At 45.1% G+C, this 26568-nt stretch overlaps 1 protein-coding gene across 6 annotated transcripts in view; it reads left to right on the top strand.

Annotated features, from left to right (window-relative positions):
* TRNAU1AP (tRNA selenocysteine 1 associated protein 1) overlaps positions 1-26568 on the top strand; it is a 403393-nt gene that overhangs the window by 54412 nt on the left and 322413 nt on the right. For 3 of the 6 annotated variants that reach the window (XM_069622982.1, XM_069622985.1, XM_069622980.1), the window contains exons 2-4: positions 1701-1798; positions 12472-12571; positions 20038-20090. In XM_069622982.1, coding sequence (XP_069479083.1) covers positions 1701-1798; positions 12472-12571; positions 20038-20090 — 251 coding nt within the window. The remainder of the gene's footprint in view (positions 1-1700; positions 1799-12471; positions 12572-20037; positions 20091-26568) is intronic. The other 3 variants (XM_069622981.1, XM_069622984.1, XM_069622983.1) reach the window with 1 other exon arrangement.

The raw sequence follows: 26568 nt of genomic DNA, 5'->3' as shown, positions 1-26568 counted from the left end.
GTGCAGAGGTGAAATGGTCAACCCTGACACATGGGTTGAAAAACTGAAGCAGGAAAGGAAAAAGTTCCCAAAACAGAAACTCCCGTGCCCGCACACTATCATAGCCCTAATAATTAAGCCAAACCTTTCAACAAGTAAGATTATCAAGTTTTTGAAATGTTTCAATACTCGTATGGTTTTAAAGACCTACGTGATGCCATGAAATATATCGGTTTATGAATTGACCATTTCTAACTTGTCTTTGAAACCCTATGAGTATTGGAACATTTCGAAAACCTGATCTTATTTGTTGACTGGTTTGTCTTCATTATTGGGCCTATGATAATGTGCATGGGGTTGGAGGGGAGTTTCCGATTTGGGAACTATTTCCTTTTCTGCTGTATGAAGAGATCAGACCACATCTCCCATGTTAGGCGCAAGGCCCACTGGCTGCCTGTCAAAGCCTGTATCGAATTTAAAGTCCTAACTATCACACACCAATGCATTCATAACACTACCTACCTACCTCAGGTAGCGCATCCACAAAAGCCTCGAAGCCTACACTCGTCCACCACCACCTCATCGCTTGCTACACCTAGATATTCTAGAAAAAGAGCTGGCGGAGATCCCACTCTTTGGAATGCCCTTCTGCCTTGTATTCAAGAACCTTCATACCAAATCTTACCAAAACACTAAAAACGCTACTATTCAACAAATCTCCCCAAAAGCTTTTTCTGCCATCTTATAACTGCATGAACTGTACCAGTTTGTCTGTCCTACTATCTCATGACAGTATTCCTGTACTGTAATCTTATTTAGTGCTTTCATATGTCCGGGTCTAGGTGCTAGCAACAAATGTTGCTGTTGACAAACTTTCGGCTATTTTAGGGGCTTTTACAGTCTAGTAGAGCGGGAACCAAAAAGCTTGTGAACTTCCACAATGTAAGAAGTCCTTTACTGAGAATAAACACACTTTTAAATAGTCTATTTTATGGGCTGTAACTCAGCCAGGAGGATCTTGATCACGTTTTGAGGCCCTGCACCTTACCATAGTCCAATATCAATGTGCATATCGGTCTAACTCCAACCACAAGGGCAATCCAGTTGAAAATGCCATGGTAAATCTCTCCTAAGCAAGAGTACCAACAACCCCAGATGTGTGTTTTTTCCTCATTGGGCTTAATTCAGTGAGGTTCAACTGCCTCATGTCACTAAGAGCAAGAGGTCCACGCCTGAATTACCTTACTCATTTACTATGAAACACCAAGTGAATGAAATTTGCCAGCAGTGTGAAAATGGCTTTTCTCAGAATGAATAAAATCTAAAATAGCTTTTTTGGTTTTCAACCCATTTTTTGAAAAAAAAAAAACCATTTTGAATGATCCTCGCTCATATTTGGAATTGTTCCCTCTGCTTCTGATAGTTACCATTGTAGCTTATGTCCTAAAGCCTTTAGGACATGGGATTGACATCGGAGGATTCTTGACAAAAAAGCTAATGTTGATGATATAAATTGAAATTATCCGGTCATTTGTTATTTGGATAATTTTGGAGAGCTGTCACATATATTGATGCAGATGGTCTTCTACTGTGACACGGGGGGGGAGGGGGGGATGGTTTGGGGGCGGGCAGAAGGTTGTTATATTTAGGAATAGTTTGTAGTCCATGTCATAACACCCTTGTGGTGATCTCATGTTAATTGTAACAATCTCTCTGCGCAGTTGGAACCGTACATGGACGAAGCTTTTGTGACCAGGGCCTTTGCGACAATGGGCGAGCTGGTGCAGAGTGTGAAAGTAATACGGCACAGAATTACTCGGTGAGTGCTTTCACTGTTCATCTCTACACTATCGGTCTGCTTGAAGCTGCAGGGTGTTGCATCACTTTCATCCATAAATCTCCTGAAGGTCGTGTCCCTCATTAAAAGGGACTTTATCATTCCCAGGGGCTTTTGAATAATACCAATCCGAACCAATTTTTATTTTGCAACTAAACCCTTCCTGAGTGGTTGTTTATCAATTCATCATACACCTCCATATTCAGTTATTTCTGGTGTGTTTTGGACAATTTGTAATATTGCTCCTTTTTGAGATCCAGCACTGATAGGTTGTCCTCCAAGTGGTGCAGTGTGCTATATATATCTAGTAATTAACTGGAAACATGAATTTCCTGCAATTACAGAAGTCAAAACCTTGGAAAGATTCCTGTCAGGCTGGTGCTGCTAACACTTTGTAAAACATTTATTGCATACAGAATTTCAAGCTACCCGCACACAAAACGGGTACAGCATGGTAAAACGCTGTGCAAGCTTACCTTTCTTGCACAAAGAATGCAGCATAGACAGGAATGTGAACTTTACTCGCACAAATGAGTTTAGCATTTATAGCAGTGCAAGACTGAAACGCACAAGACAAGATGCATAGCATCATTGAATGCTTCTATTGAGCACACAACTGTTTCAGCAAGGTTAGGAGTAGTTTAAGGGTCTATACCACACGAGGCCAATCTTTGTGCGTTTGTATGTTTGTGTGGGTGTGTGTGTGTGTGTGTGTGTGTGTGTGTGTAGGTCACGTCAGAAGAAGTCTGGCACAAGGAGGACATGTTACTTTGGTTTTTAATGAAATTATATCGGAAATGTCTTATCTTTTCCTACTTTTAGATGGATCACCCTACCCATCTAAATTAAGGGTGCTCCTATACTGTCAGGAAGTCATAAGTAATAATTCTCAGTCCCAAACCTAATTCTACCTGACCCTACCACTAAAAAGTATAACTGAAATATAGGCCAAAAGAATGTCTCTCTTCTCCTGGTCGTTCTCCGAAGAGGCTTCCTCTTTGTATGGGCTATCTCTTCACTTGGTTGATTTACAAATGTCTTTGTTTTTAGATTACATATTTTCTAAAGTTATTTGGTTTACTAGTATCTTGATATTTGCTTGATTAGTTTGCGTAGCTCTTCCCATTTGCTTATGGCTTTTGTACTCTCCTTAACTGCTTTACAGTAGTGTTTCTTGGGATATCTCCCAAGTCTCTGGTTTTTACTTCGATATTGCTTGTATCCTTGTGATTCAATCTTTTCAGTATTTGGTTTGGTTTTGTTCAAATCACTAATTCCCCTCTCTGGGTTTCTTGGCGCTATGTTCTCTTTTAAGGGCCTGCTCCCTTGCCACCCTTTGTTCTACAACTCTCCCTTTCTGGAAATTTCACCCTTTATCCCTAGGATATTTCTATCCACTTTTTATCTGTTTCCCAACCATCATTGTTTGTCACAACCATTATGGCTTTCTCACTTTTCCAATGTTGACTTCCGAAGTTACGATTTCGAGAGTCCTCCCCTGCCACCCCGCTACTTTGCATAAGCCGCCTTGCGCCTCTCCCCGGTACCTTTTTCCTTGTAGGAGAGTGTTGCATGGCTCGGCGAGAGACAAGGAGCCAAACTACGGACGTGAGAACTGGTTTGGATGTCCAGAGGGAGTACACAGCTTGTTGTAGTTTAAAGAGGGCTGTTTAAAAGTGGTCCTGTTAAAAATGTCCCTCGAGTCTCTTTTGAGGTTGGTCATCAGAGCTCGGCACGCCTTCGGGTACTCGGCTCTCTCTCATGCTTAGTTGTAGCGGTTCCTCCTGGAGGGCTGCACACTCTCTGGTACTTGGTTCCTCTGTGGCACTTTTGGTGCCTGCAGCAGAATCTCTCTTGTTCCGGGACACTCTGCAGTGCTTGGGTTCTTTGTGCTCGGAGGCAATCCGTGTACGCTGCTGGTAGGGAGCGGGCGACGCTCCCAACACCTGGGGTTTCGGGAATTGTTAGCTGGGCCTTTCGCCCACTGCACTGTCGATATGGGCAATCCATGTACAATACAGTTATAACAACCCCAAGAACACCTACTAAAGGGGTGAACCTGTCTCTAGTGCCTGGGGCGGGCCAAACTGTGTAAATATCAAAAGAAGAGACAGACAAAATATTCAAAACTATTTCATTGTAGGGTGATCATCCCTGTTCTTATTCAACTGATTGTCCTGAAAAAATGGACTTAGTAGACCTTAGTAAAAAAATCCATAGTACAAATGTATTTTGTCAATGACTTAACCACATTTATTACGAAGTTAATGACACAAAAAATAGATGTAAAAACATAATGCACTACTATTAACACATAAATTAGCACAATTCATCAAAAAGGCATGGCCTGGCCTTGATTGCGGAAAGTGTTCGTCTGGTTAAGTCTCGAGGAGACGTTTTATCTGCAAGGCGACGCTGTAGATAGATTGAACATGAAAAATATTGGTATCCCCTGTTAGGAGGCAGGAAGACAGCTGTGGGTTCTTGTTGGGGTTGTATAAAACTAACAAGAACACTCTAGAACCTCCGTACCTGCACTTCTCGCAAAAATCCGGTCTGAACTGGAGAAATTTGAGAACCTAGCCCTAAAGGAAACAGTACTTTACTCACCCAGTCGTCGCTATGAAATATTGGGAGGGCGACATGTCAGGGAGGACATTGGCAAGGATGGTGGATTCAATCCTAGACATACACGGGAATTCCAGATGGTCCGATGGGGATGTGCTGGAGGTTTTCCGTACCTTTTAACCACACACTGTACACCGCACCCAAACTGCCCGATGAACAAGCCATTCACACCTTCCTCCAAGCCATTACGTTGCCACGCCTAGACACTCAGACCATGGAAGAACTAGTACTCCCGGTCTCTCACGAAGAAATGGTGGCGGTCATTTCCGACACCCCGGGTGCTGACGGCTTGATGGCCGAATTTTATCAAGAATACACTGCTAAACTCGCCCCGGTGCTCTTGCAGGTTTGGGAAGAATCCCTCCACCTTCATATCCTTCCAGAGTCCCTAAGAGAATCCCTCATTATAGTCCTGCTTAAACCTGACCAACCCAGCATTGAGTGCGGCTCATACAGACTGCTCTCCCTCATAAATTGCGACACCAAAATACTGGCGAAAGTGCTAGCCAACCGCCTAGTCCCACAGATGCTGCACCTGGTGCACCCCGACTGCTTCATCCCTGGCAGGTACACCGCCCTTAACATCAGGCGATTATTCGGCATAATGGCTAGACCTGATCCGAACGCTCATGCAATGGCAATAACGATAAAAAAAGCCTTTGCCATGGTTTCCTAGGACTATCTTGTCGCGACTCTGCAAAAGATGGATTCGGCCCCAACATGCTGAGCTACATTAAACTCCTATACACATGCCCACTTGCAAAGGTCCTTGTAAACGTACACACATCCGCTAAATTCCAACTCGAGAGAGGAACCCGGCAAGGCTGCCCATTCTCCCCATCCTACTGGCCTTAGCTATTGAAGCCATGGCAGAATGGGTCCAACCTAATCATAGACATCGTGGGCTCCATTTAACTGCCTCCCCCGAGATTATGTCCCTAGACGCAGATAACGTAATATGATATGTGAATGACCACCTCACCAACATGGCTCCGATACTAGAGCACATTACCTGAACAGGATCCCTTTCGGGCTTTACAATCAACTTCACAAAATCCGAAATTTTCCCTCTCACGGACACAAACCTGGATTGCCGCGGCGCTACCTTGATACGATGGTCCCTGGACCACATCAAATATTTAGGGGTGCCGGTGTTGCGATCACACTCCACTGTGACACACCACAACTATACTTCACTCACTACGTACACTATTGACAAAATCAAAACCTGGAAAGCTCTCACACTCTTCCCCTGCTGCCAAGCTATCACTAATCAAAATAATTCTCCCCAAGATGCTATATGCTTTCGCAAATGTCCCTACATGGCCGGGCAAACCGTGTTTTGCCAAACTACATGACACATTTGCACAGTTCCTCTGCCACTCTGCCAGAAATGGCTCGATGATGCACCCGTACGATAAGGGAGGCTTCTCTGTTCCTAACCTAGAACTGTATTGGATAGCCGCTGAAGCTCAATTTGCCACTTTATGGTACTCTCATCACCTCCCCCACACGTGAAACTCGAGAACCTAGCCGCACCGGACTCTGATTTGAGAACACACATACTAGACATGAACTAAAAGGACGATTGCGCTTTCGACCCAGTGGCTGCCACGCTATGAGCATGGCGCCTGTTATTCATCCACATCCACGCTAACAGGCCCCATTACCAACGCCTCCCTCTCTGGAAATTCCCAGAACTAGCACCCATGTGGGACAATGCGATCCAGACAAAATGGGAAAGGCTGGGTTACAAAACTCTAGTGGATATTATCCCAGAGGGTAAATCACACCCTCCACATGGAAACAAGTTCATGGGATCACTAGGGTAGACCTCTTCCAGTACTGCAGGCTCCGCACAGCGGTATCAGCCAGGTGGCCCTCCTACCCAGTTGAAACCCCGGTGACTGCCCCCCTGGCCTACAACGACAAACTCAGGGAACTGCAAACGCATCCTCTCCACACTATACAAAACCCTAACTGACTAATCCAACCCCGTGCCCACGAGGCATGGTCACGGGAAAGAGCTATCGATTGCACCGACTACCAATGGGCCCACATGTGTAGTCATACCCAGAGTTTCGATAAATTTTCGATTTTAAATGTGTGCAATACAAACTCCTGGATAGGCTCTACTACACCCCTGTGAGTCTCTCTAAGATCTCCCACTCACAACCTCGGGTCTGTCCAAGATATCATAGGTCCCCTGCAGATCACCTACACATGTTCTGGTCATGTCCGCCTATTAGTCACTCCTGGGCTCAAATTTCAAATGTAATCTCCACAGTACTGGCCATCGCAGTGGAGAACACCACACTAGGAACACTTTTTGAGATCTGGCCGAATATATGCAACAAACCCCACCGCACCTTTGTATCTGTAGCATGCATGATCACCAAAAGAGCCAACTTACTGAGATGGAAAGATAAGAACCCTCGAACTACTGAAGACTGGCTGTTGGCACTAACATGGGCTCAGGAATGTGAAGAACTATACATCTCCACTCCCGGCCCCGAGATATCTGGGCATCCTTCTGATCCTACCTCGGCGACCCAGACAAACCTAAACCGAACTGATATGTACTATTCAAAAATTCCTGCTAATGTTTCCAAAGTCAGATGTCTTATGATGCTATATGTGTTGTCATGCTATCTGTAATACATGTAAATTGTGCTCTTCCTTTATTGAACTGTGCAAGATGGATTCCTGCTGCCCTGTAACCCGTATACCAGTAAAACATAGTGTTAAAAAAAAAATATATAAGGGGGCGTGCGAGTAATAGAAGGGGCGTATGGTTGCAGATGTCCTTTGGCTAACTTCCATAGGTATGGAGTGAGATGCATTCCCATCTGCTGTTGCTGGCTTCTTGGCTGTATTTCTGTGGCGTTGACTTCCTCCTGTTTTCCTTACCGTCCTTCAGTGAATGTATGGGAGTTAATTCCTGGCATGGTCATCCTGGGTAGAATAGCTAGCTCAAGAGGACTGTGTTAGTCAGGGTGGACCTCTATGCACAGGTTTCTATTGGGATGGTAGTGAGAGTTCCTGTTGAAGGCTTTTTGGGCCTGTCTTGTGTAGGGCTCGGTGAGTGATGCACATGGCTTTGAAAGTGACCTGTCGCACGTCCGGGACCCAGTGGAGGACACGAAGGGTGGAGGTGATGTGCTCTATGGGACTGAGAAGCAGGAGCCAACCTTGCAGAGTTCTTGGCCCTTTGGAGCTCTCTGAGTTGATAAGCAGGGGCACCCAGGTAGAGTTGGCGTAGTCTAGTCTGGAGAAGACAGTGGGCATGATTTCAGTCACTCTGTGGCCATACGAGAGGTAAGGGAAGATGTGTCTGAGTATGCAGCGGTGAAGGTAGCAGGCTTTGGACTCTGTGTTTAATGTGGTGTGATAGTCGGGTCAGTGCCTTTTGTACAACCCACGTTTTTTTACTGTGGTGGATGCAGTGGGGAGTGTGGGGGTCTACGAAGTGAGTCCAGGGGGTGGGTTGAAGGATGAGGGCTGTTTTTCCACAGAGCATAATTTGTTATTCCGGATTGAGCAGGAGAGTCAGTGAAGCAGGATGCAGGGTCAGGGTGGGTGATGGAGACAGACTTGAGGATTTGGAAAATGATAGGAGCATCATCCGCGTAGTTGAAACAGGTGAGGTTGTGTGACTAGATGGGTGCAGAGAGAGGGCATGCCCAAATTGAAGAGAAGAGGGGATAGGCAGGCACATTGAGGGACTGTTAGTTATGGGGCATGTGGTTGAAGTGAAAGGAGGGAGGTTGGTGTCTGTTGGCGAGGAATGAGGAGATCCACCTTAGTGCTGTGTCCCCAATGCCAATGGAGTGGAGTCTTGTCAATGAGGATTCTGTGGTTGATGGTGTCGAAAGCCACTGAGAGATCGAGGATTGGGAGGGTAGCGCAGCCCTGTGTCTGCAGTGTTTTTGAGGTGATCCCATATGGCGATTAGGGGTGATATGGTTCCATGGAGGGGTCTGAAGCCGGACTGTGCAGGGTCGAGAAGGTGGTTGGCTTCCATGAAGGTGCAGAGTTGGGAGTAAGCAGCATGGTCTGTGAGTTTGGCTAAGAAGCGGGCGTTAGAAATTGCAGGCAAGAGGGTGGTGTGGGCAAGTGAGGGTTTTTTTCAGGAAGGGTTTGACGTGCGATGTTTTGAAGGCTGCTGAGAAAAAGGTGAGGGAAAAATTAAGGATGGATCTTGCAAGGCGGGTTGGGGGGCATGATGTCATTCGGAGATCCGGATGGACGGCTGTCGGAGTAATTTAAGGAATTTGAGTCTAGAGATGGAAGAGCAAGAGGAGAAAATGGGGCCGGGGTAGGCAGGATGACTTGTTCATGAGGGGGGTGCAGGTAGAGGGGATGGGAGTGCTGCCAGTTTTGTGCCGATGGTGCAGACTGTTTCTAGCGCTGTGTTGTAGAATGATCTGTGAGGGCATCGCAGAGAGATTGGGAGACGTGCGAGCGGGGAGAACTGTTTGGAGGGGCAATGAATTCTGTGATAATCTTGTGGATTTCCGTGCTAGTGTTACGGGCATTAGAGATTCTGTTCTTGTAAAATGATGTGTTTGCCTTATGGATTTTGGCTTTTTAGATACAGTACTGATGGGCGTTGGCTGTTTTGTTTTGGGGGCATGGCCCACCATCTACGTTCCAGGGAGTGGTTGAGTGATTTGAGGAGGGGGGTAAAATATCTGGGCAGAGCCTTGTCTGGAGGGGACAGATCTTGAGGGGGTGAGAGGTAGGAGAGCCTTGGAGAGCCATGCATCTAAGTTGCGATGCAAGGAACTCCTCCATTGTGTAAGGAAGGCATGAGTGACCACAGGTCAAGGGTGTTTATTGAACTTTAAACAAGAGGTTTGAAATTCGCCTATCTAATCCTTAATCTACAGATGGGAGCAAGCTACGATCATCAAATAATAATCACGCAGTCCTAGTGATGTCTTGTCAAAATAAAAAAGCCTGTACTAAAATAAACTGTTGCCAATCCTTCCCTCCAATCACAAATGGTGTGGGAAACAGTGTTATGTAAAAGAAAGAAGTGTCCAAGAAATGATATTCAGGCCCTTGGCCTCCCTTCCCTGCATTTTCAGCATGGGACAAGGTGACACACTCAAGCTTAGCAGTCTCTGGCCTCTCTAGCACGAAGGTGCAGTGCAAAGTGCCCAAGTCTCTCTGCCTTTCAAAGTCTTTTCTTTCAGAGGGCCTGATGTGACAAACAATACGTTGTTTTCCTCTCAGGATTTCACATGCACTTATTTTCTCAAGTGATTCAATATTCACCTCATATCCCCCTCTGCCGGACTCAGATCTTCTTTATCGCAATGCTCGTAGGATTGTCATGCATCCAATTCATATATCCAATTTCTCAGGTGATTCACCCCGGATCTCCCTCTGCGGGACGCAGACCCATTTCAACACGATGTTCAATCAGTCTCCCTCTGCCGGGCTCAGACCAATATTAATTTACTTTAACACAAACTTGCTTTAACCAAAAGCTCTCCGCTGATGTCCCTCGTTCGGGCAACTTTATCTACTTCGTTATCGACTTTTTGTACTCTGTTAACATCAAAGACTTTCAATTGAGCACAAAATTTAGCTTGACCTGTTGCAGGACCACTTCGATTCACAATCCTTTGTCTCTCTTTTGCTTTTGCCACCTCTCCGTTGGATACATTATAGAAACCTTTGAATGAGCAATACAGTGCCGGACCCCTCTGTCTCAAGTATAGTATTTTGGTTTCAAAGTTCAATCACCTATCTGTTGTCCAATTTTACTCACGTTTGTTATCACATGTGCTTCATACAATGTTGCTGCTTATAACCTTGGCTTGAACACAGACTGGTCTGGTAAGGATGTGTTTGCTGTATGGATTTTGGCTTTTTAGATGCAGTACTGATGGCCGTTGGCTGTTTTGTTTTGGGGGCATGGCCCACCATCTACGTTCCAGGGAGTGGTTGAGTGATTTGAGGAGGGGGTAAAACATCTGGGCAGAGCAAACGCACTAACACCCGAGCCGTATACCTGACATGTCCCAATACAATAGTCAGCAGGGTCAGGCAATTACTAACAGTCACACACACCTGACTTCCGTTACAATTCCCCACACGGATAAAAGACAGCACAAGACCACACACTGAGCGAGGCAAAGCACACAAGGAAGCAGCAGTTCCAGGATAGCAGTGTAACACGAGGCGAAAGACGGCACAACAGAAGGGGATTGCAAGGAGGAAAGTGCCCTTGACCTTTTCGACGAGGAACCGTTACTTTCATGAAACCTCGAGAATAGAAAGTGCAAGACCAGGAAACCAGGCTGAAGAATACTACATTGTGTGTCGGAGGTACCCAGGGCTCTCCTACGACGACAATCTAGGCAGGGAGAATCGCCTGCTGCCGTGATACTGTCTGTCCTTGGCTCCTACAACAAAGCAGACTATTGTAGTGGGGGTGAGGGAATTGTGTAGGGTAGTGATGAAAGGGGTGGGGGGGCACTGCAGAGGAGAGAGGGGTTGGGGTGGGGAAAGCTGAGGTGGAGGGGGTTCTGGAGTGGGAAGCCCCCCCCCCCCCCCCAAGAGGGCAGTGTGGGGGTTTTGAGGGCTGGGTAGTTGGAAGGAGTGCGCCCCCCCAGAGGGTAGTATGTGGGAGGAGCGTAGGAGGGGTGGGCGGTTGGGGGAAGGTTGGTTGGTCTTTTGCAGCACCATAGTGCCTTTCAGGTCTGTGAGATAGTCTGCATGATATATTCAGATATTCAGTTCGATGTAGTACAGGGCTACACTTGGAATGTTCAGCTAGATGGAAAACAGGGCTATATCACTGTTTAGCTAGATGCAGTACAGGCTATGTTCTGATATTCAGCTAGGTGAAATAAAGGGCTACATTCAAAATGTTCAACTGGATGCAGTGCAGGGTTATTTCTAGATATTTAGTTAAAAGCCATACAGGGCTACACTTGGCTAACAGCAATACAGGGCTAAAATCTAATATGCAGATGAAAGCAATACAAGGTAATTTGCGGATATTCAGCTAAACACAATACTGAGCACAGAGTAATAGAGTGGGGTGCTGGAGTGATGAGTATGAGTAGCAAGTGATAGTTGGCTAGGTATGAAGTTGCTGGAGTGTGGATAGATTTCAAAACCAGTAGTAAGAATTTGCAGAGGTATCGGTATGCATAGAGAGCTAATCATTGTGGAGTTTTGTGTGTAACAAATTTAATTTTTGGGAATTCTGTTGGCCGCCTAGACATTTTGCCTTATCCCTCCTTTTACTTTCGGATTGTTTTTAGAATGGGTAGCCCCCTGGCTGTTTTACAGCATGCTTGGAAGATGCCTTTTTCAAGAGTTGTTAAATGGTGATAAGTAGGGATGTCAGAGTAGCCTGTGCCTTCATTGTTTGAGGAACCAGAGCCAACCAGTATGGGACCTTTTCTTGTACACAGGAAGTTGCAACTTACTGTGTGAAATAGTTTTCTTGATCCATGGGTTGCAGTCTTAAGCTAAGACTTCTTGTACATCTGTCTGCTGCACCTTTCTGTTGCTTTTGATGAACAAGGACATTGGCTCTATGGTGCTTGTGCCTCACCATATATCGGAATTCCTGCTTTACAAATGGCTGCTTCCATGTATCAGTAGAACAAACCTTGATCGATGTCACTGATCCCTCTTCTTTATAGATTTTTAGAAAGGAGATGCATGTTATGGGGTACTGCATTTGTAGGGACTATACAACGTTGTTAAACTATAAACCATTTCCAGGACTTATTTACTTTCCCCTTATGGAATCTGATTGAGGGGTTTCAAAACAAAACACTGCTTTATAAGATAGAGTTGACAAAGCATATGTATAATGAACGTCAGCGAGGAGCCTACTTGAAATTTATTCTTTTCATAATATGTGACTGAGTGAACTCGACAAGCCAATATATTGGTTCTGCCTGGATTGTTTTTGTTTGCGAGATAAATGAATGGTGTACATTTTTTCGGATTTTAATGAGGACTGTTTTTTGTTTCCGCCCTCTTTCCTTTAGGGTTCTTGCAGGCTATTGTTTTATAGAGTTGACAGACCAGGAGAAGGCAGCAAAATGTTTGCATAAACTGAATACTAAAATTATCCCTGGATCCAGGCCGGTGAGTATTGCTCTGATTCCAGAGACACTTAAAGGAATGAGGGAAGTTGATTTTTTTGTTTGTCCACAATTAGTGGACATCACAGGATTATTGTTCTATTAAAAACCTGGAGAACAGGAATTGCAGCTATGCTAGCCATTATAGTCAACAGGGCTAAGTGCTCAACAAGCGAGAAGCCTCAGGAAATCTAACTCTATGGCTCCTTTCCTACCTTGTATTTCTGTTTCTTGTTTATGACTAAGGTAAGGAAGTAGCAGGGACACTGCAACCCAATTGAGTTGCAGAAACATACTTTATTTCTAGGCACATGTCACTCCTTGAATGTGATGAATCAGTAGCAGGAGGCATCATGTGACCAAGTGTAAACATATAGTGATAGGTACCAAAATAGGAAGTGTTCCTTGACATTAACCACTGATCATATCCACAGTCCATGAAAATAAGCGAGATCATTATTTTGTGGACAGTGTATTGGTTATACCACACTTTTTGATTTGGCTTTCCGTAGTTAATGGGTGCACCCTAGTTTTCTTCCTGCAAGATCACAGGGATGCTTGCACGACATTACACCAATAAATTAACAATATTGGACATTTTCGGTTGGTTTAGAGGTGGAATATGATGCTGAACTGCAACAATTTTGTAAAAAGGTTAAACTTTGATATTATCTAGGAGTTGGGTCTTTTGTATGCCTTGTGGTAGTCTGTGAGAAGTAGAAACAAACACTTATGTCAGAGAAAAACTTCGGGAAAATCTTATTGATTGAGTGTCCTGCTTGGCACTTGCTTTTCATTCTTAAACTTAGTCTCAAGCATAAAATTGCCCATGGCTTGAAACATTAGAATTACACAAGAAATGAAAGCCCTCTGTATCTTACAGCTGTCCCTTAACAGCCACGGAAGCAGCATGTTTCTCCTCCATTACATCAACTCTGTTTATGGGATTTGAGAAACATATTTACAAGTTTTGCACATTATTAGAAAAACAGGCCCTCGGCTCACACAAAACTCATTGGTAAATCCAATCTATTCTCTCCCCATTGACTTAGAATATTTATCTATTTAAATATGTTGGTATTTTATACAAAGAACTTGACATCTAAAGAAAAGTAATGCATTCATAATAAATAATCTGGTCCCAATTAATCTACACTCTGGAGGATAGCTCAGGGGCAACGTGCTCGCCTTGGAAGCAAGACGACGTGGAGCAACACAGGTTCTATCTTTTGGGCCGTGCTTGGAAACCTCTGGGTATTTAGTGTGTTATAAGTAACCAATTACAATTACTTCTCAAGTAGTGCCTTTCTGCCAACCATTTCAAAACATATAGAATTCCGATCTGGCGACTGCTCTGTTAGCCGTGCCCCCTCACCTCTTGGATTACTTGCTTCTAAGAGATTAACAATTACAAATTGTGTTTTTCTAGGCTTTTAGACTGTTTCTGATCTTCTCACTGGCATTCCATTTTTTACTTGTGTCCCCTCCTTGAAACCCACACTCCTCCACCACTAATAAAATACCAGCCTTCAACCGATCCACTCTGAACCCTAACCTAAAAACAAACCTCAGACTCGATGCCATTGTAATAGTTATAAATTACATAATCACTAAAGTGCCACCCACAACATCTAAAACGGCGAGTAATCTGGACTCTTTTTCTCACTGGCCCTGGTCATGTGAAGCAACCCCTGTTACAGAAAGACCAAGGGACCTGTGATGGGGGGGGGGGTCTCTTAATGGAGGTGCGTTACTGGAGTTGCAGAAGTATCCATAGAGGAATGTCTGGACAACTAGAAAAAAGGTGGTGAATGACTGACCCAAAGTGTGTAACACAGAAGAGATGAGCAGCACACCCAGACAACTGGAGACTGGGAAGCCATGAAGATAGTGGCAACAATCTAACGTCCAATGGGGTAACCATGCAGAGCTGCTGAGGGGGATTCTTGATTTGATAGGTCTGTGCTAGTAAACCAATTTGGAGATGGATGCAACTGACACCCTGGCTGGAAAGAGGTTCATAGATTCTGTCATTGTGGAGAGCTGTAAGAGTAGAAGGCCATAGGACAGAGGAGAAATCAGAGCCAAAACTTGATGAAGCCATTTGATAATTTGAAAGGCGAGCGGACTCTGGACGGGCAGTTCCTTGAGCCAATTAAAAGAAGAAACTGCATTGATCAAGAGGTTGTAAAGAACGAAAATGAAATTCTGGAACATTGGATCAAAAAGGGAACACACAGGAGAAGTATTGCATTTTGGAGCCACGGTCAAAGTTCTAACTTTTTTTGATAAAGAGTGTGAAAAGAGATATTGAATCCTAGGACTTCGAGTTGAAGCTATTATTATTTTCTGAGAGGGTTAGAACTAAGCAAGAGTATTAAGACCTGCTGAAACCAAAGTCCTGACAAGACCGGAGGGGATAACTTAAGAACTGTGTTTTCGTAAAGAACAGCGTTGCATACCAACTGAAAATACTTATTAATACAGTTGATATTGCTATTTTATTTCTATAGCGCTCGTACACAAGTGTTTCAGAGCACGACAAGGTAAGGGAGGGGAACAGGGAGAACTAAACAAGGATGTTACTAGGCCCAGTGACATTGAGAACGTGCTAGTGCGTGGGAGGGGGGAGGGGAGAAGTGCAAAGTGGAAGCAAAGGAGAAACAGATAAATAATACATTTTAAAAAAAGGCAACAAACAGTGGTAGTGCAGCCAGTAATTGGCAAGTACTAGGTTTAAGGCAGCAGAAAGGGTAGGTCTGATAAGTGCAGGAAGAAAAAGAGGGGGGGGGGGCTGTATGGGTACAGATACAGACTCCAGTGCAAGGTTCAGAGCTGGAGAGATATGATCCCAGGGCTTGAGGCCAAGGACCAGCCTTGCAGTCCTGTTCTGGATTAGTTGCAGAGGGCGGAGAGTAGAGGCAGCTAGATTTAGAAAGAGGCTGTTACAAGAGTCCAACTTAGAGAGAACCAGAGCTTGGGAGACCATGAGCTTCTGGGGGTAAGGAGAGGAAAGACAGAGTACCTCTGGGGAGGTGCAGTAGGAAGTTTGTCTTTTTAGAGACATCGGAGATGTGTGCGGAGAAGAAAAGTGTGGAATCAAAGATGACCCTGAGGTTCTTAGCCTCGCAGGTGGAGGTAGGAGGAGGGCCAGGGAGGCCGGCCAGAGAGTGAGGGGCAAGGATGGGGAAGGTGTGCTGATGAGGATCTCCTCAGTCTTGCTGGCATTCAGACAAAGATCATTGGCGGAACACCACCCATCTTGAATGGCAGTTAGACAATCAGAGATGAGAGAGGGTGAGGAGGTGGCAGAGTGTTGTCAGCGTAGCACTGGAAATTTGAGCAGAAAATGGCAATGCAGTAGGCGAGAGTTGCCAGGTATTGGTTGAAAAGCCAGGGCGAGAGGTTGGACCCCTGGGGAACACCACAGCTAGAGAGGAAGATAGATGATAGGAAGGAACCAAGTTAGACCTGGGAGGGTCGATCCGAGAGTAAAGAGGTCAGCCAGGCCAGAGCCTGATCAGTGATACCCAGGTTATCACGGAGACGGTTGAGCAGGATGGTATGGTTGACCGTGTCGAAGGCAGAAGAGAGATCGAGGAGGATGAGGACAGAGGGAATGTTAGTCAAGTTTGGAGAACAGATCTTCAAGGATGTTCAGGAGAGCAGTTTCCGTGCTTCTGGCAGCTCTGAAGCCAGACTGGTGGTCATGGAGACAACCAACAGAATTGGAATGAAAGTTAAGCTGAGAGATGGCCAACTTTTCCAGGAGTTTGCCCAGAAAGGGAGTAATGGAAATTGGGAGATGGTTAGCTGTACAAGAAGGATCAGCTGTGGGTTTCTTCAGAAGAGGATGCCAAAGGGAGTGCTTCAGAGGGGAGGGGAAGGATCCTGAGGCAAAGGAGCAGTTGCAAAAATCAGCAAGGGCCGGAGCGAGGGTGTCAATGTGGTCCTTGATGGTTTTAGCGGAACGGGGATGAACCGGTTTTGACAAGGCTTTCATAGATCGGACTTGTCTAGCGACCTCGTCAGGGGAGAAAAGAGGAAAGGATGAGAAGGATGGTGGGGGGGGGTGGCTAAAGGAGGGTCAGCAAACAGAGGGAGAGGGTAGAGGAGGGGTAGGGGTGGATAGGCTGGACAGGATGTCCTGGGTTTTTGAGATAAAGTGAGAGGCAAGGGCATTGCAAAGAGCCTGGGAGGCAACAGGAGGGGTAGACACTGCAGCAGGGTTGGCCAGCTCCTTGCAGATTTTAAAGTATTCAGCCGAGTGGTTAATGCCACAGACACACGAGCTTGAATGTGGACTCTTCTTGGTGAGGACAGAGTCGATATTGCCTTTGTAGCAGGCGACAGGCCAGTTTGTCAGAGGATGAACAAGAAGCCCTTCATTCCCTCTCAGCCGCCCTACACTTACGTTTAAGTGTAGCTAGGTCGGAGTCATACCAGGAATTGCACTTGGCTTTGGACTTCAAACGGATCCTCATGACAGGGGCAAGAGCATCAAGAGTATTAGAAATTGAAGAGTAGAGCAGAGACTGGGCTGTGTCAGGATGTGAGAGAGTCAGAGCTGGGTGTTGAGGGGGGGGTCGGGGTGAGAAAGTGGCGGCAAAAGCCTCAACTGACACATGCTTCATGGGCCGGATATCTGAGAAGGTAGGTTCAGTGTTTGGGTAAGCTTGGCTTGGGGGGAATAGGGGGAGGAAGAGAGGAGAGGAGGGAGTGATTGCTCCAGGAGAGAGGAGTGGTCAGAGGGATGGAGAGGGGGAGGTCAGAGGAGATCAAGACATCGTGTGTGCCCTGCAGAGTAAGTTGGGCCAGAGGGGAGGATGAATAGGGAGGGGGGGTTGCAGAGGTCACGGAAGAGTACAGAGGAGGAACAAGGAGAGTCTAAATGTATATTGTGGTTACTGAGGAGGAGGAGTTGGGAGGTAGAGGCAAGGAGTGAGGAGGAGAGGTCCGCCCACTCCGAGAGAAATGAGGTGATTTGACCAGGAGGCTTGTAGATGGTAGCCACAGTAAGAGAATGGGTAGGGAGGAGGAGGACCAGGAGGACCACCACCACCCGGACGACCCAGCGAGTGCCACCATTATTGGGAGAGGGGACAGAGCACATAGATCTGGTGAAGGAATGGCAAAGAGGATATCTGTGAGGGGTCTGTCTGGAGGAAGTATTGGAGTTGGTGATAGGAAGACCAGGGTTAGAGGCCAAGATGTCCTTTTTAGAATTTCTTCCTACCAGACTTAGTGAGAAGGGAAGGATAGTCAATGGAGAAGCAGTTGGAAAAGCTAGGAGAAACAGAAAGCACCATGGGGGGGCAGTGAGGAGAGGATGGAGAAACTGGGGGGCTAAGGCAGGTAGGTGTGGGACAAGAGTGGCGAGCTTGAACTCTGTTTATTGTCTAGTCTTTGTGATATTTTGAGAAATAGTCATGATTTGCTTATTGCAGAGACTGCACCAATATGGCACTGGCTAAAGTACAAGCAAGTGCCACAAAGCTAGCTCGATTGACCATGAAGAGAATGACAATTCTTTTGCGCCTTGGCTGTTCATTGTTGTGGGGTTTCACATCATGCAGAGGTGGCTCTGTGCTTCTGGTATGTCCAGGCGCTTACTTCGTGTGATAGTCTGTTATGATTGATCTATTGAGGCATTGATGTATTCTGATTTGTTTGTTCCAACCTCTGATTTGCAGTGGTTCCGTGGGCATTATGTAAGTGTGCTTGTACTGGCGTTTTGGCGGGTTTTTTTTACACTTTTTTTTTTTGGGTGTGGCGCCTTGTCAGATGATTGTCAAATGCACATATTACAATGGTCTTTACTTGAAGGTGTTAAGTGATTTGTGGGCTGAATTGTACCTTCTTTATTTTTTTGACTTGTATGGGTCATGGTTCTCCTTGAAGGTCTTAATGTGCATTTTGAGTCAAGGTTCACTTGTATCTCCCCACGTTTGAGGATTTAATGGTGTTAGCGTGTTTCGTTTTTTGAGCTAATTGTATTTTTCTCAAGATTATAAATCCATCTTTGGTGTATTTTTACATTTTGGCTTCAATAAGGAGTGTTATGTGGATTTCTGATTTTTGCTGTTTCGTTGGTCGGAATCTGAGTGTGAGTTACCATCTGAGCTTGTATTTGCTGTGTGCCTTTCGATGAGAAGTGCGTGATTCTGGTCTTGTGTGTGCCTGTGCGTTTGTCATGTAGGTCTGATGGAATCCTGAGTAGATGATGGGTGTGTGCTGGTATGAAAGGTCCAGGAGTGGGAGTATCTGAGAAGTTGGTGAATGGATGCTCTGATGGGTCTGTCTCTTCCTACTTGACCACTTATCTGTGGGCCTGTACTCACCCAGTTCCTCTAACGTCCAATAAAGACGTGTCCACTACCTGCTTGATGTTTCATGCCTGTGCCATGGATTCCTCCTCATAAAAATAGCAGTTTTCTAGGATCATAGTTATCCATTCCTGTTTTTGTATTTTTATTAATTTCAGGTTTCCATTGTATTTGATTGCAGTAATGTGTACAAACCGCATTCAAAAATGTATCTTTTTTTTCTAGTAGAAGCATGCCTTTGTGCTGTTTTGTTAGATATGGCTCCAGATGATCTGCATTCTCACTGCCTTTACTTCCTGAAATTAGTTTAATATTCATAAAAGTAATCTGTGATGTTGTCTGACGACTAATGTGTCTTATGTGCAAAGAAAGCATAATTAAAACTGAAATACCCATATTTGAGAATTAAAATGTTTTTACTTGCCCGAAAATACTCCACTCGAGAATGGGAACAATTCTTTACTCCTACATTACATTCTTTTACTCCCAGCTTCCATAAATGGTGAAATACTGTCATCTCAAAGACCTATTTTATTTTTTTGCGCAAGTTGCTTTAAATCCTTTTGCTAGGACTGCTGTGATTCAAAAGATAAGCTTTTCCAGACTTGGTTTGGGCATAGCAGATCATGACTGAATTCTTTCCATGCTACTTGGCCCATGAGGTAGAAGAATGATTTATACCTGAATTTTCAAATCTATTTTGTATAGTCCTGATTTGAAACCATGAGGGGGGGGGTATACATGTCTGTAAATGTGTTTAAAAGAAATGACTTTCTCTAAAAATAGTACTTGTAGTGACTGGCTCGTTCACACAAGTTGTTGCTGTAGTACATGGATTTGAACTGACCTGTTCTACTTGCTTCCACTTGCGCTTCTTTATGTCCTGCACCGACCCTGTCGCTCTATCCAGTTCGGATGGATCTGTATCAGCTTTCCACTCCCACCTTCTCTGTTCACTTCCGATTTGGTATTCCAGTTGATCTGTGCTACCCCTCCAGCTCGATTTACTTATGATATATTATTTCCATGTAGCTCTAGTATGCCGAAACAGATGGTACAAAGTATTGACAGACTTAAATTAAATAATAATTGCTTTAATTAATATCCTTAAATTTCTTTTTCCTATTGTCTTCTTTTACTGTAGCCCAAGCGGTTTAATCTGAACTACGCCACATACGGAAAGCCCCCCGAGAACAAGTAAGAGTCAGTTGCATGCCGTCCTTCATAATGCTTGCATTTGTGTTCTAGTGTCGGGAGGTTTCTGGAAGTAACATCAAAGCTTGATTAGCTTGTCACTGAATCCTGATGGGGAATTGCTTTTGGACCAAGAGTAGCTTCTATGTGACCATATTGATATTTTAAGGCATTGATGAGTTATTGCGTGCAAAAATAGTAGCTTTGTCATTGCGAATACAACAAAACACAAATAGAGTAGGTCACCCTGCCCTTTTATCGCATAGAGGTACAACACAGTCTGTTCATTTCTTCGATGCTGACATCTAACCTAGTCACAAACCCTCTTGCTTATTCTTTCCTTATTCCCACCGAAAGATCTAATTTGTGATCATTAAAAACACATTCCATTTTATTAATACATCTTTTAAATTATTATGTGTACACATATTTATCAACCATGTCTCCATACAAAATACAACAATGTACAAAACAGTGTTAGAAACCACAAAAATGTGCAAGTGCATTAAAGTGCTATGTAGATAAATCTTTCATCTAATTTAAATGGGGCACATGGACAACACATAGCCAAAATATTCAACACCAAAAGATTGTATGTTTGTTCATGATGGAGCAATCAGTTTGCATAAGAAGAAATGTTTACAAGCTTCCACATTGATCAGGCTATAAAATTCCTACATCAACACCGTCTATTTCATGGTGTTGACACCCATGTTACCCCTGCTTGGGACCCTTGTGTCCCTCATCGGATGAAACCATATAGACATCGACTCTGTCTAAGCTTAACGGACGTCAACACTTTGTTTTTCAGCCCTATCCATGGGAGTACACATCTGCAGTGTGTCCATAACTAATCTCGGGGGGCCATCATCGGGACGCAATAACCATTAGAACAGAAGTAAAATTCCAAGCACGTCTTGGGTTTGAGACCTTCAATTCAGATAGGATCTGTAAACAAGACGCATAATAAAAAAATTAGTGGGAATACTGGACCAATGAGTCCTTTTAGCGAGTGGTGACAAAGATTGTAGGCTTACCTTGCTAGATGTTCCTTCGATATGCCAGGCTTTTTAATTAATTCATAGACTTGTTTGGCCTTAATTTCTTAGGAGTGGCCTCCACATACACATACTGTATTACTTATTTTCTTTTGATGTATCTTTTTTTCTCTCGGTGCATGTCTAAATGTAAATGAATACATGCTTATTCTTTCTACTCTAAAGCAAGTCTTCACACATGTGGCGAGTAGTAGAGGGGTGGCTGGGGTCTAGCGAGCCAGGTGGAGCAAGGGGTGCTGTGATGGCCTAGGTTTTGAGAGATTCCTTAAAGAGCTGGGTCTTGAGTTCTTTTCTGAATTGTAGGATAATGGGGGTGAGTCTGATGCCCACAGTGGGGCTGGGGGGGGTTCCATAGTCTTGGGGCATAGGCAGAGAAGTCTTGTTTCTGGTCCTTTCCTTTTTGCAGTGGCGGATTTCAAGTCTGCACGTGTTTGGTCACTTCAGTCAACCAAGTGTCAACGTGGTTTTCCAACCACCATTCACACAAGTTCCATTCTACAAACTTGAAAAAATATGGGCATGCACAACCCTGAAGTGCACCATCCACATTATACTTTTGCAATATCCTAGATGCTGAACGCGTTTGCCTCGGTATGGCTTTCCACTTGTCAACCAACAAGACATAGTTACTGCTTTCTAATAAAGCACGCCTAAACCGATGGTCTGCAGTCAGTAGACTTACGAGCGCTCAAGGACTTACTTGGAACTGGTTTGTAGTCCAATGCGATCCGACTACTTCCCCAGGCGTTTTCAAGCCCACTGGGGCTCCATTACTAAACGTATTCCATGACCAAAAAAGATCACGTGTGTGCCTGCATAATGATCCTGATGTCGGGTATCAAAACCTCCATTGGGTCTAATATCATAGCGGCCATCTAAGGGTACTAAATAAACATGCATCCAATGCTTGTCAAGAAGCAGGAGCACACTCCTGCGGGTGGTGTTCATACACCTACTCGATCTAGAACAGGATGATCAAGTCTTTACTACTTTTGGATCATACACAACCTTTACATTTATTAAATTACTTTACTGGTGTTCAGCCTATGTTTGGGGATCTACCAGAGCTCACTACTGTGATCTTTGTTATTGTGCCAGTTTTTAGTCACCAGTAGAATACTGTGTTGCTCTTTGACAAGAGTCTCACAATTCTCTGTTGTCCCATAGGGCGAAGTAATATGCCCAAAGCAGGGTAGGTTCACTAGAGGATAGCCTTGATTTTCCATTGCTGCATGCACAAAGGGAGCTGTGTTGTCGTCCTGGGAGCGTTCCAGTGCAGGATTTGGCTATCCATCTGCATTGGTGGACTACTGGATTTTTGGTCTGTTCCCCTGAGTTGTTGGGAACCTTTTTCCACACTCACTTTCTTTTACCCTATCTTTTGGGATACTTTGTATTTCCTTTCATACATTTTTACTGGAGTTATGCTTTACTCAAAGTCCGTGGCATCTGTCTTTTGACTTTTGCATCACACAGCACACTCTGCAGTGTTGTTGGGAGCCCTTCGGGCTTTCCTCTTTATTTTCTGCTATAGGACATTTGTATCCTTCCTATCTTATATTGTGTGATCAGCACACCCAACCTTATGTGGAGTGTTGAGGGTTACACAGTATCCTTTTTCTCACTGCTGCTCCTGTAACATTTTGGTTATAGTGACAGGCTAACCTGAATGGCAGGTGGCAGTGGTTTTATCCTACCTACTTTTCAGCAATGTTTACTTCCAGGCTGTAATCGAAGCCACGGTAGTGCACAGAAATGTCACCATTGACCCAAAATGGTGACTGTGTTCTATTCTTTTGGTTCCATTTCTTGTTTGCTTGTCCCTTCTTGGCCCTTCTGCTGTGTTGGGTGGGGGAGTTCCTGGTTTCATTTTCATGTTCAGCAGGAATCCTTTGTGACACCTGCCACGGTTCCAGTGTGTCTGTGAGGAACGGAAATGGGGAAGGACTCCGAAATGCCGATGTTCATAGTCATCTGGTGTGCATGCCTGGAACCAGTTCCAACGGGGGTGCTGGCTGTCCTGAGAGGACAGCCACCACTCACTGTTTGAATGGTGCATGGGTGCTTGCATAAAAGGCATGGGTCCTGAGGCTGAAGACCAGTTGACCCCTGGAACAGAAGAATCGATGAGTAAAAAGAGGAGAAATGTCTGCACATGCGTCAGACAACCAGAGATGCCTTCTGTGTCATCGCTGCTGCTCGACCCCTTCTTCCAAGCGCCAGGAGAACTCCAAAGAGGAAGACTCCCTTTTAGACTGGTGGGACCAATCTGTCTTGAGATGACCTGTATTTGGGGCCATCCCACAATGAGCCGTGACCTTCACAGGCTTCAAACTGCCAGTATCCTGGGGCCTGTGGCCACTGTCCAGTGCATAATCTTACAAAGATTGAATCCTCCTGACACTTTGGCGGACTGCTTCCGGACCACCAGAAGTCCCCTCACCAAAGTGCTAGACCGAGATAGTGAAACGATTAGACTGTGTGATAATTGTTCTTCACTGGTGCTGCCTAAAAGGTGCCAAAATCACAGAACCCCGAAAAAACCTTTGCTGGAAGCCTCTTCCATCAACTGCTGCCGTGAGATCCACTCCAGTGTCCCTTCTTTCGTCTGCCTGATCAAGAATCTGGTAACCGGGTCTGCTACTGCTGCATCGTCTGGGCATTGTGCTGCACTCTTTTCACTCCTAAGGTACTGTGAGACTCTTGGTAAAACTTACCTGGAGCTGAACTGCTTCTCCTATGTTGCTGGAGTGCTGATTCGTTTGTTTGGGAGTTTGCCCATGCACGTTCGCACAGGCCTAACGCCTGTGAGCCTACAGGGAGACTTCTCGAAGTCACTGATCCTTTTCCCAACAAAGCCTGTTACTTGCTGCTGAAGACTTGCTCTGCAACTTTAGCTTTCTACAGCTTGTGTCTACCTGTTTTGCCCTCCAATCTGACTCTGAGACACTCATAACTAGATACAGATGGACTCCTTGAGTGTTCGGCCTATGTAAAATAGTTGCAAAGTATTTACTTGCCTTATGTTGGTTTGGTTTCATTTATTTTGCCTGAAACAGATATTCTGAAAAGTTATTACAAAGGTTGTACGTTGTACTTGCCTTTGCATTTCATACTGCCATTATAAAAGTATTATAAAGTGATTTACTTACTGTGAATAATGCATTGGTTTATCTAAAGTTACTTATTGTGTGTTATAGTACTTCTCTTTTACCTTTACCCTGGTGTGTGTATAAATATATTTCTGAGGCTTGTGGAATCTTCTTAGATCACATGCTATGCATTGGCCGACATCTGGCGGAAGCTGTGGAGTATTAGTTGTTTTCGAAACTCGAAAAGGTCGACAGGGCGTGCCAGTAATACTATACCTAATGTGATGTCTACTGTACCCATGGTCTTCATGTGTCGAGGTCCCTCAGATTGTTTTTTTCCGCCATTGTTGTTTGTCTCTAAAAGCAGAGTTCCTTCTGGCTATTGCCATTTTACTAATTATAATTAAATCTAGTTACTCTTACTGTCCTTTCTTGGCCGTTCCCCTACAAGACCTTTGGCGACGGCTTTGAGGACTACCTTCGTCGATGACTGCAGAACCTTCGTCGACTAACTTTTCAGACGGCCTCGGAAAGCTGCTGCGGGCCTTTGCCCTCACAGTAGGGAGAGTGGGGAGTGGTTCATTCTTGGTTACGCTAAGAGAATGCATATTTCACATTTTACAAAATTCGCGTCAAGGGGAGATCCGACAGTTCACTGTCCTCTGAGCAATCGTGCTCGCCTCATGGCAGGCCCTTGAAATCGACCGGAAAGTCGGTTTCTGATGCTGTGTCCAAACCATCCAAGTCCACACAGGCCGATCACTGAGCATCGAAAGACGCGTCGATGGCCCAGATGCATGCCGATAAACGACAGTCGAAAGGCACGTCAAAGGCCCCTACAAAGTCCTCTCAAAGCTTGAAAATGTCAGAGCTCATCAAGAAACATGTCCTGGTCTTATTACTAAAGGGTCGGACATCAAAAAAAATCACAAGTCCTCAAAGCAGAAGGAAGGCTCTAGTTCAAGGACTATGTCCCAGGGGGAGGGAACTATTTCGAGGACTGAGGCACAAGAAACACCCTGCACCTGAGTCAACACCCACCCCTCCTACCTCATCTGTTGTCCCATCTTCTGGTATCCCAAGTTCATCCCAATGGTCTGCAGAAGAAATAGATAGGGTCATGAGACTTATGTCTTCATTAGCTAACTTCTTTGACAGCCACCCAGAAGTTTTGGAAAATCTTCTGGGCACTCCTCCCAACTTGGTCACCCGAGGTTACCTGGGGGCAACCAGACGTGGACTCCCTGCTCACTGTGCTTAGAGAGGCTCAGCTTCACCTCACTGATGATGCTCAACAAGGCTGAAACGCGTGTATGGGTTTGCTGTTGGTACTCTTGTTCAGAGAGGAATTGCCATAGCATTTCGATGCTGGACTGCACATGTAGGCGGGACAAAGACTGATATGCAAATGGCTTTTTTCCCATCTGTGAAAGGTACAGTGAGCAAAAAGCAGTTGACCGCAAACGCTCAATGTGGTTAACCACTGAACAGGTTATCATGCCTTGTTCTTCTGAGAGGGGGGGGGCGCCTGCTACCTTAATTGGAAGGAGTGTTCAACAATTGGGGCCACACTTATACAAGCCCCCGCAGAATTACCCCGTACAGACACTGTACAAGCAGCCACCCCTCAGCAGGACCCTGGGTAGCTTTCTTACTATGACCCCAAAGAAAGCTTACATAATACTGGAGCATACATGGACACTGAGGACCAAGGGGACATATGGGGGAGGGAGGGGGGGGGGGATTGGACCAGTTTTACGACGATGACGAAGAAGTCTACAGTCGCTGGATCATACAGGCACACCAGTGGCAGACTCACCAGTCGACAATCGGATCCAACATAATGATAGGCTCCTAAAGGCAGCTGAACATTTCCAAATAGATGCACAGGAGAACCAGGTAGACAATGATTTTGTCAAACATCTTGGGAGACAAAAAGTCAGCTACCCAATTTATTCCACTTCTCCAGTCTGTGCAGAGGTGAATACAAACATCTTTGGTAACTCCAAACTTAACACAAGCGGTTAACCCGCGCATTGAAAAGGTTTTCCGACCAGCCCCCTCAGACCCCCTTTACATCGGGGGTCAATTAAAACCAGATTCACTGGTTGTTACAACCACGAGAAAGAGCGGGAACACCTCTACACCTCTAGCCTCGTGAGGCACCCCCAGACAAAGTAAAAAGATCTATACTTTCGGTAGAGAAGTCGCCACCTCTGCAGCCTACCAGGCGAGGATTGCCAATAACACCACATTACTGGCAAGCTTCAACTGCCATAAGTGGGAAGAAGTGGCCGAACAAATAGCTGCTGCCCCAGAGCCCCCTAAATC

The sequence above is a fragment of the Ambystoma mexicanum genome, chromosome 11 (assembly GCF_040938575.1).
Source record: "Ambystoma mexicanum isolate Mex_15411 chromosome 11, UKY_AmexF1_1, whole genome shotgun sequence".
NCBI classification, from domain to species: Eukaryota; Metazoa; Chordata; class Amphibia; order Caudata; family Ambystomatidae; genus Ambystoma; species Ambystoma mexicanum.
This window is presented reverse-complemented; position numbering and strand designations above follow the sequence as displayed.